Source organism: Sander vitreus, chromosome 6 (assembly GCF_031162955.1).
Source record: "Sander vitreus isolate 19-12246 chromosome 6, sanVit1, whole genome shotgun sequence".
Lineage (NCBI taxonomy): Eukaryota > Metazoa > Chordata > Actinopteri > Perciformes > Percidae > Sander > Sander vitreus.
This window is the reverse complement of record NC_135860.1, coordinates 5,251,360-5,266,676: the sequence shown is the minus strand read 5'-3', so window position 1 is coordinate 5,266,676 and position 15,317 is coordinate 5,251,360. Positions and strand designations below refer to the sequence as shown.

General features: G+C 42.7%; 1 protein-coding gene across 1 annotated transcript in view; it reads right to left on the bottom strand.

The window, feature by feature from the left end:
• The window catches only part of thsd7ab (thrombospondin, type I, domain containing 7Ab), a 123,133-nt gene that overhangs the window by 57,530 nt on the left and 50,286 nt on the right, over window positions 1-15,317 (bottom strand). The window contains exon 9 of the mRNA XM_078251752.1: window positions 14,853-15,084. Within this exon, the coding sequence (XP_078107878.1) occupies window positions 14,853-15,084 (232 nt within the window). The remainder of the gene's footprint in view (window positions 1-14,852; window positions 15,085-15,317) is intronic.

Below are 15,317 nucleotides of genomic sequence, written 5' to 3'. Positions count from 1 at the left end.
TTTATTTCTCTCTGCTGAGGAAACTGTAACACACAGAGCTCCTGAAGGGTAAAGCCAGCAGAGTAGCAGACCAGCCTTGAGGGCAGAAACTCCCTTGTTTTAACTGGATTCTGCTATCAGTGAGTGATAATCCTTTTGATGGCACAGAAATAGAGGTCAAGCCGGGGTTTTTCGACTAAGGGTTATGGTTAATCTTCAGTTATTTAAACAATTAAGGTCCTCCGTGCATACCACCGGGCAAAGATAAATAGGCCGAGATAGACCTGCTGGAAGACATCTTGTAATTTGATCTCTGCAACACTGCGTCCGCAGCTGGATGTTGCTGCTCTGTTTCCTCATCCTATGGCTGACACACTGATCATCTGGATCAGGTTTAATGTTGCTAAGAATGAGCGTTCTCCTCTGGGCGTTCCATACTCATTAGCATGGTGTTATCAGGGAAGCGATAGGGAGCCTCACAGGAAAAATGTAATAATGTAACAGTGACACAAGGAGAGATTTATTTTTAATACCAATAGACAGAGCTAAATCCCTCTGAGCAGAACAAATCCTCTGGTGTCTTCATACAAGTAAATGGTCCCCAGGAAAAAAAACAGCTGCCGAATGCAGCAGAGGGAGGACACATTTACATGTTTAGCCTTCAGCTGATGCACACGTCCGTAAAAGAAGTGAATGAATGTGTGTAGTTGGAGGCCACTTCAACAGGAGGCAAGGCTGTTAAGATCCAAACCATGAACCTGAGACTGCAGAACAATGTCTACTAGAGTGTTAACCAGGTTTTTTCAATTTATATTTAAACCTATTTGAACTCTCTCTCTCGCGTCTACAGTCTGTAGAGATCATGAAGCTCTTCATCAAGGGAAACCTGGCAATGAATGCAGCATGAAGACAAAAATAAACACCACACAGAAATCTGCAAGACCTAAATACAATCAACGTGTAAAACAGATGGAAAAGCAATTTATTACAGCAAACCTAGAAGCAGGGGGCTGATATCAAACCTGCAGGTGCATGAACCAAATTAGTGTCAAGTGTCAGCAAAACAAACAGAACTTTTCATTTTGGTTTGTCACAAGTTCATTCATTCAGTTTAAATTTATATTTATTATTTCTTTTGCTTATTGATTCTTGAATTCTTGAAAATTCACTTCAGGCATAGAAACATCTCTCTACTTTATGAGGGATCAGATCACTGAATCAGTGCTATTAGACAATATGACTCCAAGAGCTCTTTGACAAAGAGGGGATTAAACCTTTGACCTTGTTACACTCCCTCTGATACTCAAAATAAAATGGCTATAATTCACCACTCGGGTAAGATCTTAGGGCGATAAAACAATATTCCTGTTTAGATAAAACACCACAGTTAAAAACAAATACAGCTTGACTTTTGCCTTTGATCCAGACAGAACACGTTCTGAATACCAAACTAAACCTAAAGGGGTGAAAAGACTCATTTCTGAAGTGCAGATTGCCTGCCTTTTAGATTTCACCTTTCCAGTGTTCCCTCTCGCATAAACACAAACACGAGCAAATGTTCTGGGGATAATGGCCTGACCAGAAAATCAACAACATTGATTTTTTTGGTTCAAATGCCTAAAACAACTTATGTTTGCTGAGAAGTGAGTTCCAGTGGTCAACTGAATCAACTGACTTATCTCTCAGTAGACGTGGCATGACGTGGTTTTAGTGCCATATGACATGGAATACCACTGTTCATATCCAGTCTCCTTCTTTCAGCCATGAGCACGATCTTTTCCTTAACCAAGTATGTTTTGTGTCTGAACCTAACCGAACCTCAGACGGACCATTAAACAGTCCTATGAATGGTCATTTTCAACACTGACAAACAATGTCTCATCGAAAGGGACGTCAGACCAAAAAAACGCTCACATAGGTCTTTTTGGAAGACAATTACAAACAATGTATATTGTTGTTTCGTTTGGAGAACTCAGTGGTTCTGGCTGCGCTTCTGTTTCATTAAAGCTGCACTAGACAATGGCACGTGAGAGATAAATCAAGTAAATTCTAATTAAATCACAGAAAAAAATGTAATTACTTCCCAAGTGTCTAAATCAAAGTTGGGCTCCAGAAACCTAGGGGGTCATTTGTTTATTCTCAGTTAAACTTTGAGAAACACCTTAATCAAACTATTAAGTCAAGTTATTTTCAATTTTAAGAAACACCGCAAAACGATGCCACTTGTTATCTTTCCAACAGCTTTAATAAATCAGCCACAAAGTGTGTTTTGTCTCCTCATATCTTGACTACTGTAATGCACTAGATTCTTGTTTAAGCCAAGAAGCCGTAGCAAATCTACAATTAGGTCGAGATTCTAATTAAATTCCCATTCCCCATTTACAACAATGGTGCATTTGTTACACTTGGTTCCTGTGATTCAATTTAAAATCCCTCTAATTACTACGCAATTTACTTGAACACTTTGGCTCCAACATATATCATCAGTGAGTTGCTGATCCCATATAGGGCCACGTGGCCTCTAAGTTCATGGGAACAAGGGCTCCTGGTTGTGCACTGCTCAAAGTTCTAGACCAAGCTTTTTTTTTCCAGATTATGAAACAGTCTACAGTACCTCTGAGGGTAGCGGAAGTGTTCAATCATCTCATGACCAATTCATTATTAAAAAGCATTTCATTAATGCCTCCTTGCCCCAATTGGTTCTTGTTCTTAAAAATGCACTTTGTAAACCTGTTTTTTAAGTGCTATGTAAATCAAGTTTTACTTATTTAGGCTACTTACTAAAGTAATGTCAATTAAATACACATGGCATGCATATTTATGAATTCATATCTATGTTCACTGGTTCAGGACTCTGTTCTGGCCAGGTTAGGATCAGGGTCTGGGTTAGGATGTACATGTTGTCCCTCTCTCTCTCTGTCTGTGTCAGCAAGTCAACAAACTGACTCTAAACCAACCATAAGTGTGAATGTGAATGGTTTGTCTATGTGTTAGCCTGATTACAGACTGGTATAAGCTGCATGCTGGGATTGGCACAAAGCCCAGGAGAGCCTAAATAAGATCAGTTGGTAAGAATAGGATCAAGGAAATGATTGTGTGGGTGGTAACTTCCTGTGGTCAGTTAAGTCTCCATATCAGACATCTAAATTTGGATTTGGGTGGATAGGGTGAACAGGGTTGGGTGTTTTTCTGTTCTTTTAATGTAAAAATCCTGCTTAGTGCAGCTCTTACTCTCTTTTTTCTTTCCTACTGTATAATCCCCTTTTTATCCAACATGTGTGTTTTAAGTGCTTTACATATAGGGCAACAAATTGACTCATTGCAGATTTCCCTCTACAGCGAACCAGCCCTTTTGCTCCCCTAAGTCTAATTATATTGTAGCCCCACTAATGATGGGTATCATCCAAATATAGATTATTCAAATTCAATTATGTTCCAGTTTTTGGAAAAAACAAGTTGGCGATACACAATACCAGCCAGAATACTAACAACACAATGCTTGGCTGGAAGACTCTGTCCATGGGGGTGTGAAAGCTCTATTATGTTTACATTTTGTCGTTCCACTGTTTTCCTTCTTTATCCCTCCTGTTGTTATTCTGCTTCTAATATTGTCTTTGCTTGTCACATTTTTTTTTTTTTTTTTTTTTTTACAAGGCACTTGGGGTATCTTATCCTAACTGCACAATTTTCTATCGTAAGATTTCCTCTTTCGACGGTTCACTTGTCTGTTTATCGCTGTGGAAATGTATCACACTCAAATGAATGAAGCCATCCAGTAATGGCATCTGGTCTTAACTGACCTGCTGGTTCCAGTCAGTGTCACAATCTCATAATGATCTTTAAATGTCATGATTTGTAGCGAGGCGAGGACATACACAACATGGCACTGGGAGCTTGTCCCAAAGCCCAACATTAAGACGAGCAGTCAGGCTAATGCTTATGTTTTGCTTGCTGCTATTAGCGCGTTGAGTAATCTGTTCAGCGAGACGCTGTTTTCGAAAAATGAGCAGATGGTTGAGCAGGATGAAGAGAGGAGATTCAAAGCTAAGAACTGTCAGTAGTTTTAAGAGAGTGTACAGTACACGCACACAGAACAAGGTCTGGTGGGAAAAGATAAGACCTAATTAATTTCATTCTCAAAATTACGGACGACAAAACAAGAACATAATTTGTTTAATTTAGCATAAAACAGTTGTGGTTCTTCAATGGCCCTTTCAGTGGTGTCTTTGGCCTCTTTTTTGAGGGCTTTAAGCTATCTATCACAGTCAAAAACAGAAAAACACAGGGAGATGATTGACTGGGCTAATACAGCTACTGTCAAACATCACAACCATGACTCATTCTGCTTGGGGGTATCTTATCCTAACTGCACAATTTTTCTATCGTAAGATTTCCTCTTTCGACGGTTCACTTGTCTGTTTATCGCTGTGGAAATGTATCACACTCAAATGAATGAAGCCATCCAGTAATGGCATCTGGTCTTAACTGACCTGCTGGTTCCAGTCAGTGTCACAATCTCATAATGATCTTTAAATGTCATGATTTGTAGCGAGGCGAGGACATACACAACATGGCACTGGGAGCTTGTCCCAAAGCCCAACATTAAGACGAGCAGTCAGGCTAATGCTTATGTTTTGCTTGCTGCTATTAGCGCGTTGAGTAATCTGTTCAGCGAGATGCTGTTTTCGAAAAATGAGCAGATGGTTGAGCAGGATGAAGAGAGGAGATTCAAAGCTAAGAACTGTCAGTAGTTTTAAGAGAGTGTACAGTACACGCACACAGAACAAGGTCTGGTGGGAAAAGATAAGACCTAATTAATTTCATTCTCAAAATTACGGACGACAAAACAAGAACATAATTTGTTTAATTTAGCATAAAACAGTTGTGGTTCTTCAATGGCCCTTTCAGTGGTGTCTTTGGCCTCCTTTTTGAGGGCTTTAAGCTATCTATCACAGTCAAAAACAGAAAAACACAGGGAGATGATTGACTGGGCTAATACAGCTACTGTCAAACATCACAACCATGACTCATTCTGATTCCTTTTTTTTTTTTTACAAATTCCACAGCATCAATGTGATTATACAAACACACATTTTGGTATGATTCAGCACTGTCAGAATCAATAAGCAGACGTTGTTGTTTTTTCCCTCACACCACAACAGCTTTCTCGATTGGATGATAGCAGCCCAAGCCTGAGGCACTGACATATTTGTCTCTGTTGTGTGTCTCGTTTCTATTGGTGTTAGTGTTCATGTGTGTGTGTGTGTGTGTGTGTGTGTGTTGTTCGCATGTGTGTGTGTGTGTGTGTGTGTGTGCGTGCGTGCACACGCACACAGAGATTCACTGCCTCAGGCTGCGGGAGGAAGACAGCTCAGATCCATCGATGAATGAGACAGGGCACATCTGCATATGCAGGGTGCAGACAGCCATGTTTGTTTGTTCTGCTGGGATCCCATGGGTGCACTGATCAAGACTACCTGCCAGTTGGTGCCAGATGAAGACATGCAGTGCAGGAAAAAAACAAAACAAAAAACATATCAAGTCACTTCTGTGTGCAGGCCAGGAGACAATGCCTCTGAGCAACAGATGGCCAAGAATCCAGAGCTGTTGCATCGTTATGCTTTTATTTGGTCAAGAAAAGTACAAATCAAGGGCTTAAAAGAACAAACAAGTGTTTCTTTAACGCACCACTGTGGTCTGCCACATCTACAGGGGTGATAAAAAGTAACAAATGCTTTCATGAAAGAAGGACCATAACCTTTACTCAACAGTACAAGGTGACAAACGTGAATAAATGAGTGGAGAAACATAATAAATCCAGATGCTTCCATACAGGGCATGAGGGGGTCAGTAAATGGTTTGATGATTGATTCAGTATGAAACGCCATAGTCTTCACATTCACCAGATCTCATGGCAGTTGAGCGACGTGTAAAGCCCCTGACACATCAACGCGACGGCTGACCGTCGGTAGAAAAGGCAGTCGGACTGATCAGTCAGCTCCCCGAGGTCCAAAAAGTGCCTTGGAACACACCGAAGCGACGCCGTCTTGGGCGTACGTTCTGCGCGTGCGCGAGACGTAATACAAAAAATGAAAACCGGAAATGACAACACGTCACGTGGGTCTGGCTTCTCCAGCCGATAGTAATGGCGACTTCTTCGAAATACGATCTCATATTTTACGAAAATAGTTCACTAAAACGTGTTTCTGAAAACATTTTAAGCGAGAGATACACCATACAGTTGCTGAATCTGTCTTCATTTCAGATCGACAAAGGTCAGTTTAAATGATTTTCGTCAGATTTTGAGAGGCGTTCGTCACTCATCCCGCTCGTTATTTCCGGGTTAGCACTCCACCAATCTGACTGGTGGAGTGTTGGTGAGTCCGAATCCTCCGACACAGCAAGTCAGGTCGGCCAAAGTGAAGGCCGACAGCTCCTCCGACGGACGACGGCACGGAACACACCGAACAGACTCGAGTCACTGACCTCGCCAGACTGTCCGACGGCCGATAATCAGGTTGGTGTGTCAGAGCCATTAGACGGCACTCTCACAATCCCTTCAGTAGAGTTACACAGTCAAAGAATCTGGAGCACTGAAGCTGTTCTGCAGGCTCGTGTTGAATACATCACAGCTGTCAAACTACTAAACTTAAAAAATGTCTTACATGATTGACTGACTCACAGAAGAGTGCAAACAAATTGAATGTTTGGGGGCTCCACTAATCTTCGCCTCAATTCTTTATATTAGTCTTTTTCTTCTCTTGTTATCTTTTTATGTTATTGGAGACTTTTTTAGTTTTTTAACAGGGTGGGGATTCTATATCTCTCTGTGCAGCACATCAGTTTCATGCTCTGTATTGAAACTATGTTAAATTGCATCGTCCCTATCAAATAATAATAATAATAATATTAATAATAATAATAATAATAATCAGACTTTGCCTGACGTTACTTTATAACACTGTCACCTGATGCTTTGGGGCACTTGGTAAAAACAACTGATGCTGTTGTTTTTTTTGGGAGGACAGTTTTATTAAACTGGATACCAATAACGTTTATTTTTAACCCTCTAAATGTTGTAAATGTCCATCATATCCTTGTTGTTAGTGTCAACTTGTGACTTCTGTTCCTCTTAATCGCTGCAGTTTGCATTTGTTGCATTTTGTCATTATATTTTATTAAATAGGTTTTATTTGTATTTATTTTTTTAGACCAATGCTCATGCATGTTAAGTACAGATCATTTGGCCTCTTCCTGCTCTTTTAATTGTCTCGTGTTGCTTTGAAAACTTGTTTATCAAAGTGTTGATTGCCAGACCTCTTTTAAAGCGGATAAATGTGGCTAATTGGCAATCAACCTAATAAGACCCATGTTGGTGGAAATGTTTGTCATTGTCAGTTGAAGAGTCAAAGTAATTTCCCCACGAGGTGTTCAAATTAGTTTATGGCCTCTGTGTGTGTGTGTGTGTGTGTGTGTGTGTGTGTGTGCGCGTGCAAGCGCTTTGAAGAAGAGCCGCTACAGAGATAGTTGCTTAATCATAAAGAATAAGATACAAGTTTAAGAAAGGCTAAAGGAGCAAGAGGGGACCTTATTTGATGTGTTTTTGGTGTGTGTGTGTGTGTGTGTGTGTGTGTGTGTGTGTGTGTGTGTGTGTGCGTGTGTGCGTGCGTGCGTGTGTGCGTGTGTGTTAGTTCTGGGCAACAACCAAAACTTGTATGTGTTCATAAATAAAGTAAACGAGCAAAGTTGTACACACAGAGAGCTTCTTTCTGTTACAGTACCATAGAAGTCTAGATGCTGGCTTACAGCCTGTTACTGGACCCCTACTGGTGACAGTGGCTCTTAAGACTTTGAACTACATCTTTGAAAGGAGTTGAACAGTCATGCAGAGTACATACAAAGGGACACAAAAATGAATGCTGAGTCATAACTGGGGTTATATCAAGGTTGTATACAGGCAGAGTCAGAATGGGGGAAGATCTTCAGCACCACGGACAGCACCGCCAGTCCATGAAGGTGAAACGAAACCTCACAGTCTGTGGAGAGATTGTCATTCAATCATACTGAAGGAAACTGAGGCTTTTTTTCTGGTGTCCAAACCACAGTGCACCATTTAACGTAGTTGTGGTTTGGTTTATTTCTATTCACATTTCTCAAATATAAGAAAATCCAAGACTGTGAACAAAATGTCTCATAATGAATCTCATTTACAGAACACAAGTTTAATCGTTTTTTAAGAGGGTGGATTGGGAGTTGAATGCATTAAATTCTGGGTATTAGGATCCCGTTATTTCCCAATAAATTCTCACCCAAATCTGATCTCAATTGCGGATGAAAATACCTGGAGGACCAAGGATATTTAACATCGGTGTGACTTGATTGTAATGACATTATTAGGGAAGCTGCAGGCTTCTTCCAAGTACGTTTTATGCTAAAATAGTAGCTTACAATTCAGGTGTTTTGTTAAATATTGTTTAGAACATTTCTTTTAAGAAGTGTAAATTCTGTCAATGAAAACTATGCAGGAGGTTCAACAAGTCTCTAAATCATACATGCAGGATGGAAACTTAATCCTCAAATGGTTGTATACAGAGTGACATCTGGAAGTGGACACTGAGAGTATTAGCTCTCCACATGTTACAACTGAACGTCCAAGAACAATTCTCCCATTCCTCAAACCACTGAAATAACACGCCAAAATGGCCACCCCACACAGTAGAACCCCAGATCACTATGGTGGTCATACATTCCCCTTATCCACTTAAATAGACTCAACCTAACTGGTAATGTTAAGAGAGAATGCTGAAAAACAGAGGATCTTCAAAAAGGACTTCAGAATCTGACATGTTTACAATGAACAGGTTGGGTAATAAATTTAAAGGATAGGTTTACATTTTAAAGTCTATCTTGACACAATACTCACATGCCCAGAAGAGAGAGAGAGAGAGAGAGAGAGAGAGAGAGAGAGAGAGAGAGAGAGAGAGAAATGTATTCTAGTTAGAAAACAATATGAGACTCTAGTCTAGGCATCTTCCATAGTTACAGTGTTTACAGTATTATATTCCCTCTTTGTGTCTCCACAATCAGTGTTTCCTTGTTGAGTCATGGCACAGGGATAGTAACAGAGAGCGAGAAATTGGTACTAATAAGACTGTAACTACAGACAGGAGGAACAATTACAGCAACCACTATGTACCAATGTACATATGGGCATGTAAGTATTGTTTAAAGATAGACCTGATTAACCTGACGAACTCAGGGGCAATTCTAGGATCCGACCTTTAGGGGGGCTCAGCCCCTAATGAGAATGTGACACGGACACTAAATCAGTAATTTCATTAGCCGATAACCTCTAAACTAGCTACTCAACAACAACATCAGCTAACGTTTTTAACTAAACCTGACACTTACTATAAGTCAAAGTAATAACGACCAATTTGACACAATGTTCTAACAATCAGCAAATGTAGTTGCTTACGTTACAATTTGGGTTCTAATCTGCGCCATGAAATTACTAACTTCTTCTCTGGGGACTACCAATGTTAAACTTCACAACCGTCTCCTGCTCTCCCTCTGACAGATTAGATAGAGACTCAGCCAAAGGCGGGAGTCTGGCACAACCACCTCCGACTGGCCAACACTACGTTTCTGTTAACCCTTTCCTTGACTGGGTTACAGGTGCATAGCATTGGCTACAGCAGTGTTTCTCAACAGGGGCGTTCAGAAGATGACGGGGGGCCCTGGAAGCAATATTTAGAGAAAGAGGGAAAGATATCGACTGTGCTTTGTTGTTTGGCAAACATTTAGCTGTCTCACAAACTCCCGGGCAGTTCAGGGCTTGTGTTTGGTGTTTTCAAACTTTCTTGTGGAAGCGATAGAGGCAGTGATGTAACTGTTTACTGCAGGCTACAGGATTCTCACACCTCCTCAAAACGCAGCGCGATATGGGGTTGCGTTTCTCCAAACGTTTTTTTCTGCTATTTACTCACAAGGCAGGCGATAGCAAACCTATACTCTTCTAACCTATACTATTCTAAACATCAACAAATGGCTCTCGCTAACATTCTGCAGTAGGTGTCGTTCTTCAAGTTGGATGTCGTTCTTCAAGTCATTTGTCATCACCAAAATACTTTTCTGTGTGTGTGTGTGTGTGTGTGTGTGTGTGTGTGTGTGTGTGTGTAATCCTTCTGCTTTTACCCCTTGATAAGTGCCAGCTTGTTTTCCGTTGAAACAATTCGATTATAGATTTAGATTTTAATGAAAAATAGATTTGAATGTTAAATTGCTAGCTGTTTCTGACTGGCTACTGTTAGTGTTTGTAATAATAATAATAATAATAATACATTTTATTTAAAGCGCCTTTCATGACACCCATGGTCACTTCACAAACAAAAAAGGACATTCAAATTATAGTCATCTTATTAAACGTGCTGAGGTTCACACCAGGGACATGCAGCAGGCCTTTTGATAATACCTAATTATAGTTTGAATGTTGCATATCTAGTCGTTCTGATTGGCTGCTGTTATTTAAATTGAATGTCAAATGGTTGCATTTAAAAAAACAACAACCTGTAAATATATATTATTTCTATTCACATGGCTTTTTTGATACCTGGGAAACAAATACATGTGTTGTTGGTCATTCAATGATATTTTTGATAACAATAGTAACAACAATAATAGGCCTATATTAGGGCTTAATCATTAACATTCGGGGCAATTAGCCTACATATTATTTGATGGGGGGCGTTAGGGGCCTGGATAATGAATAGGGGGGCGCTGGCACAAAAAAGGTTGAGAACCACTGGGCTACAGCGACACAGGATTTTAAACCTGTTTAAAGCCTTTTGAACCTGTAATTGTTTGTCCTCCAACAGACAAGTTCAAAAACTCTCACTTGAAGCACCAAAATTGATTAAAAAAATACAGAGGAGGCCCCTGTCCGACAGACTTTCAACTCACACCTCCGGCGGAGCTTTTCGTGCATCCCTGTGGAGGCTGGGGGCATTGAACCCGAGTGGACAATGTCAAAAGTTTCCATTGCTGAAGCTGCGGCGAGGAGCTGTGGTCTTAGGGTCTTAGGTGCCTCAAGGGGCGGTAACCCACGAACACCGTGGTGGACACCGGTGGTCAGGGAAGCCGTCCGACTGAAGGAGTCTTTCCAGGATATGTTATCCCAGAGGACTCCGGAGGCAGTTGCAAGGTACCGAAAGGCTGCAGCCTCTGCCGTGAAAGAGGCAAAGCAGCGGGTGTGGGAGAAGTTTGGAGAAGACATGAAGAAGGACTTTCGGTCGGCACCAAGGTGCTTCTGGAAAACTGTTCGCCACCTCAGGAGGGGGAAGCAGGGAACCATCCAAGCTGTGTACAGTAAGGATGGGATGCTGTTGACCTCAACTGAGGAGGTAATAGGGCGGTGGAAGGAGCACTTTGAGAAACACCTAAATCCGACTAATACGCCCTCTATGGTAGAGGCAGAGCTGGAGGATGATGGGGGATTGTCGTCAATTTCCCTGGTGGAAGTTGCTGAGGTAGTTAAACAACTCCACAGTGGCAAAGCCCCAGGGATTGATGAGATCCGTCCAGAAATGCTTAAAGCACTGGGTGTGGAGAGATTGTCTTGGTTGACATGCCTCTTCAACACTGCGTGGAAGTCTGGGACGGTGCCTAAGGAGTGGCAGACCGGGGTGGTGGTTCCCCTTTTTCAAAAAAGGGGGGGGGGACCAGAGGGTGTGTGCCAATTACAGGGGTATCACACTTCTCAGCCTCCCCTGGTAAAGTCTACTCCAAGGTGCTGGAAAGGAGGGTTCGGTCGATAGTCGAACCTCAGGTTGAAGAGGAACAATGCGGATTCCGTCCTGGTCGTGGAACAACGGACCAGATCTTTACTCTCGCAAGGATCCTGGAGGGAGCCTGGGAGTATGCCCAACCGGTCTACATGTGTTTTGTGGATCTGGAGAAGGCGTATGACCGGGTCCCCCGGGAGATACTGTGGGAGGTGCTGCGGGAGTATGGGGTGAGGGGGTCCCTTCTCAGGGCCATCCAATCTCTGTACAACCAAAGCGAGAGCTGTGTCCGGGTTCTCGGCAGTAAGTCGGACTCGTTTCAGGTGAGAGTTGGCCTCCGCCAGGGCTGCGCTTTGTCATCAATCCTGTTTGTAGTATTTATGGCCAGGATTTCGAGGCGTAGTCGGAGTGGAGAGGGGTTGCAGTTCGGTGGGCTGGGGATCTCATCGCTGCTTTTTGCAGATGATGTGGTCCTGATGGCATCATCGGCCTGTGACCTTCAGCACTCACTGGATCGGTTCGCAGCCGAGTGTGAAGCGGCTGGGATGAGGATCAGCACCTCTAAATCGGAGGCCATGGTTCTCAGCAGGAAACCGATGGAGTGCCTTCTCCAGGTAGGGAATGAATCCTTACCCCAAGTGAAGGAGTTCAAGTACCTTGGGGTCTTGTTCGCGAGTGAGGGGACAATGGAGCGGGAGATTGGTCGGAGAATCGGCGCAGCAGGTGCGGGCTTACATTCAATTTATCGCACCGTTGTGACGAAAAGAGAGCCGAGCCAGAAGGCAAAGCTCTCAATCTACCGGTCAGTTGTCGTTCCTACCCTCACCTATGGTCATGAAGGCTGGGTCATGACCGAAAGAACAAGATCCAGGGTACAAGCGGCCGAAAATGGGTTTCCTCAGGAGGGTGGCTGGCGTCTCCCTTAGAGATAGGGTGAGAAGCTCAGTCATCCGTGAGGAGCTCGGAGTAGAGCCGCTGCTCCTTCGCGTCGTTAAGGAGCCAGTTGAGGTGGTTCGGGCATCTGGTAAGGATGCCCCCTGGGCGCCTCCCTAGGGAGGTGTTCCAGGCACGTCCAGCTGGGAGGCCTCGGGGAAGACCCAAGATTGGTGGAGGGATTATATCTCCAACCTGGCCTGGGAACGCCTCGGGATCCCCCAGTCGGAGCTGGTTAATGTGACTCGGGAAAGAGAAGTTTGGGGTCCCCTGCTGGAGCTGCTACCCCCGCGACCCGATACCGGATAAGCGGACGAAGATGGATGGATGGATGGGACTTTCATTACCCCAAACCTCAAACCGACTCAACAACAAAACCACCTGCTGAGAGCCTGAGTAGGTGCTTGATGGGAGTCCACTTTGGTAAAACATGGAAAACTGTTCTTTTACCCTTATTACAAATGTTACTTGATTATATAAAGTTATTGACCAGCCAAAAGACAAAACATAATGGAGGCAAATCGACTGAAACCTCTTTTTGTCAGTTGTTCAATGCCATTACCCGCTGGGCTTGGGTTTGTCTCCTGCTCGAAGCTTTGCCGGTGTGGATTTAAAAATGAAACACATGCGATAAAAGACATCCTGGACGTTGACCTCCTTTCTGCAGCCTGATAAGTGCAGCTGGGTCAGCTGCTCAAACAGCCAACACTGAAACTGGACATTAATCTTCATTTTATCATGTGGTGCTCTCTATGAATCACATTTGCCTTGTACACAACACACCCCGACCCTTTAAATAATCTATGTTCCTATCCTTTTTTCACTGATAACCACATTTGGTAGGTGTAAGACAGGAGAAGAAGCATCTACAGGTAACTAAAAGACCTTTTTTCCTTCTTTTTTTTACTTTTCACAAGGACTAAGTCAATCTTCTTTGGTTCTCTTTTCCACACATTTGGACACAGGCAGTTCTCCTCCTTTATCTTCTGTTGTCGAGTGAATCAGTCGAGCATAACTGACACCAGGCTCAAGCCGAACTGCCTGGCAGACGCTAACTCGACAGTATATTTTGAATCCACCTCATGCAGTGTGGTCTTCAGAGCTAACCACAAACATCTCGTCTCTCATCTGCCTCATGATTAAATTGCCTTAAAGTATCAATCCCATTTAATTACTATCATTATCATCAATGAGAAATTACCAGCGCCCAAAACGGCAGGGTTAATTAGGCTTTCAGGGACGGAGAGATTATTTATTTCGCCTGCGAAGGGGAGATATGAATTGGGAGTTAAATTCACGTAGAGTTTGCTCTGCTTACTGATCCAACTCTTTCAGCGTCTTTTTGTTCTTCTCTGACTTTACTCTCCTGCTGTCCCTTTCCTTCCCAACACTGCTGCTTCTCTCATCCATCTCTAACATCCTGACTCTTCTTTTGTTTTTGTTTTATCTCACTTCAGTATCACACACACACACACACACACACACACACACACACACACACACACACACACACACAATTTCCATGTACCACTGAATCTTACCATGGACAGTTTACCACTGATGTGCTTTAAAATCAAGAAACAAAAATGACTCAATGTCTTGTCTATTCGCTAACAGATGCTCACAGATCACTGTTCGCAATGTAAGAAAGGCTTTTTACATTTTTGCTTGAAGAATGATTCAAACCCTTTTTCTGTGTTCATTGAGCAACAACCCAAAAAAAGGTTCTTTAACAAATGATTTTAGACACATCAAAAGACAACCGAAAGCTCTCCCTGTCCTCTATTCTCCGAACGGCAGCTCTCGATTTAACAGATTACTTTCTTCTTTTTTGATAAAGGTGGCCAAATCAATGAAATCGGCTGTTGTAGAGATTTGTTTGAAATGAAAACGTGCCTGGCCTGCTCTTGAAACTTGATGGCACATGATTGAGAACTACTGCTCAAAGCCAGTGGATTTTAGAGTAAGCAATTTTCATTTCAACACAATTCTCCGAGAGCTGATTTCACAGTTATAAACACATACAGACCAGCGAAGCAAGAAATAACCAGAAAGTCTAAATAAGACTGCTGCAGCAGTGTGTCATTGGAAGAAAAAAAAGAACAGACACACGTAAAAAAGTTCGAAAGAAGCAGAATAATAAGAAAGAAATCTTACTTCTTGGGTGGCACCTGTCCCACGTTGACCCGGACACAGATGACCTTACGAGTTTGCATTCCCATGGAGCAGGGACCCTGGCCATCCCTGCTGGAGGTGTTGAGGGCCGAGGCAGAGGGGTCTTCGGTACAAGGGCCCCAAGACCCCGTCTGCCAGTGGTAAACTGTACAGGCGTGTTCATTACAGTTCCGTACCTCCTGGAGGGCACTGCTGTTTGGGCACAGGGCTCCACCTGAGAAATATCAAAACACAGTGAAGATGGACTTAAAGCTGCAGAATTAATATTTTTAATTTTTTTTAAATGGGTTGAAGGACGACATGTAATCTGAAGGAGTAGCTCGTACTATCAAACCAAAGACTTATCACCAGACCCAGTTCCCCTCAACTCTACAGATCCTTTAAGCCTCTTTTACCTCATTTGGTTTTGGTTTTATCGTCCACAACTGCTGGACACTCTCACCATTC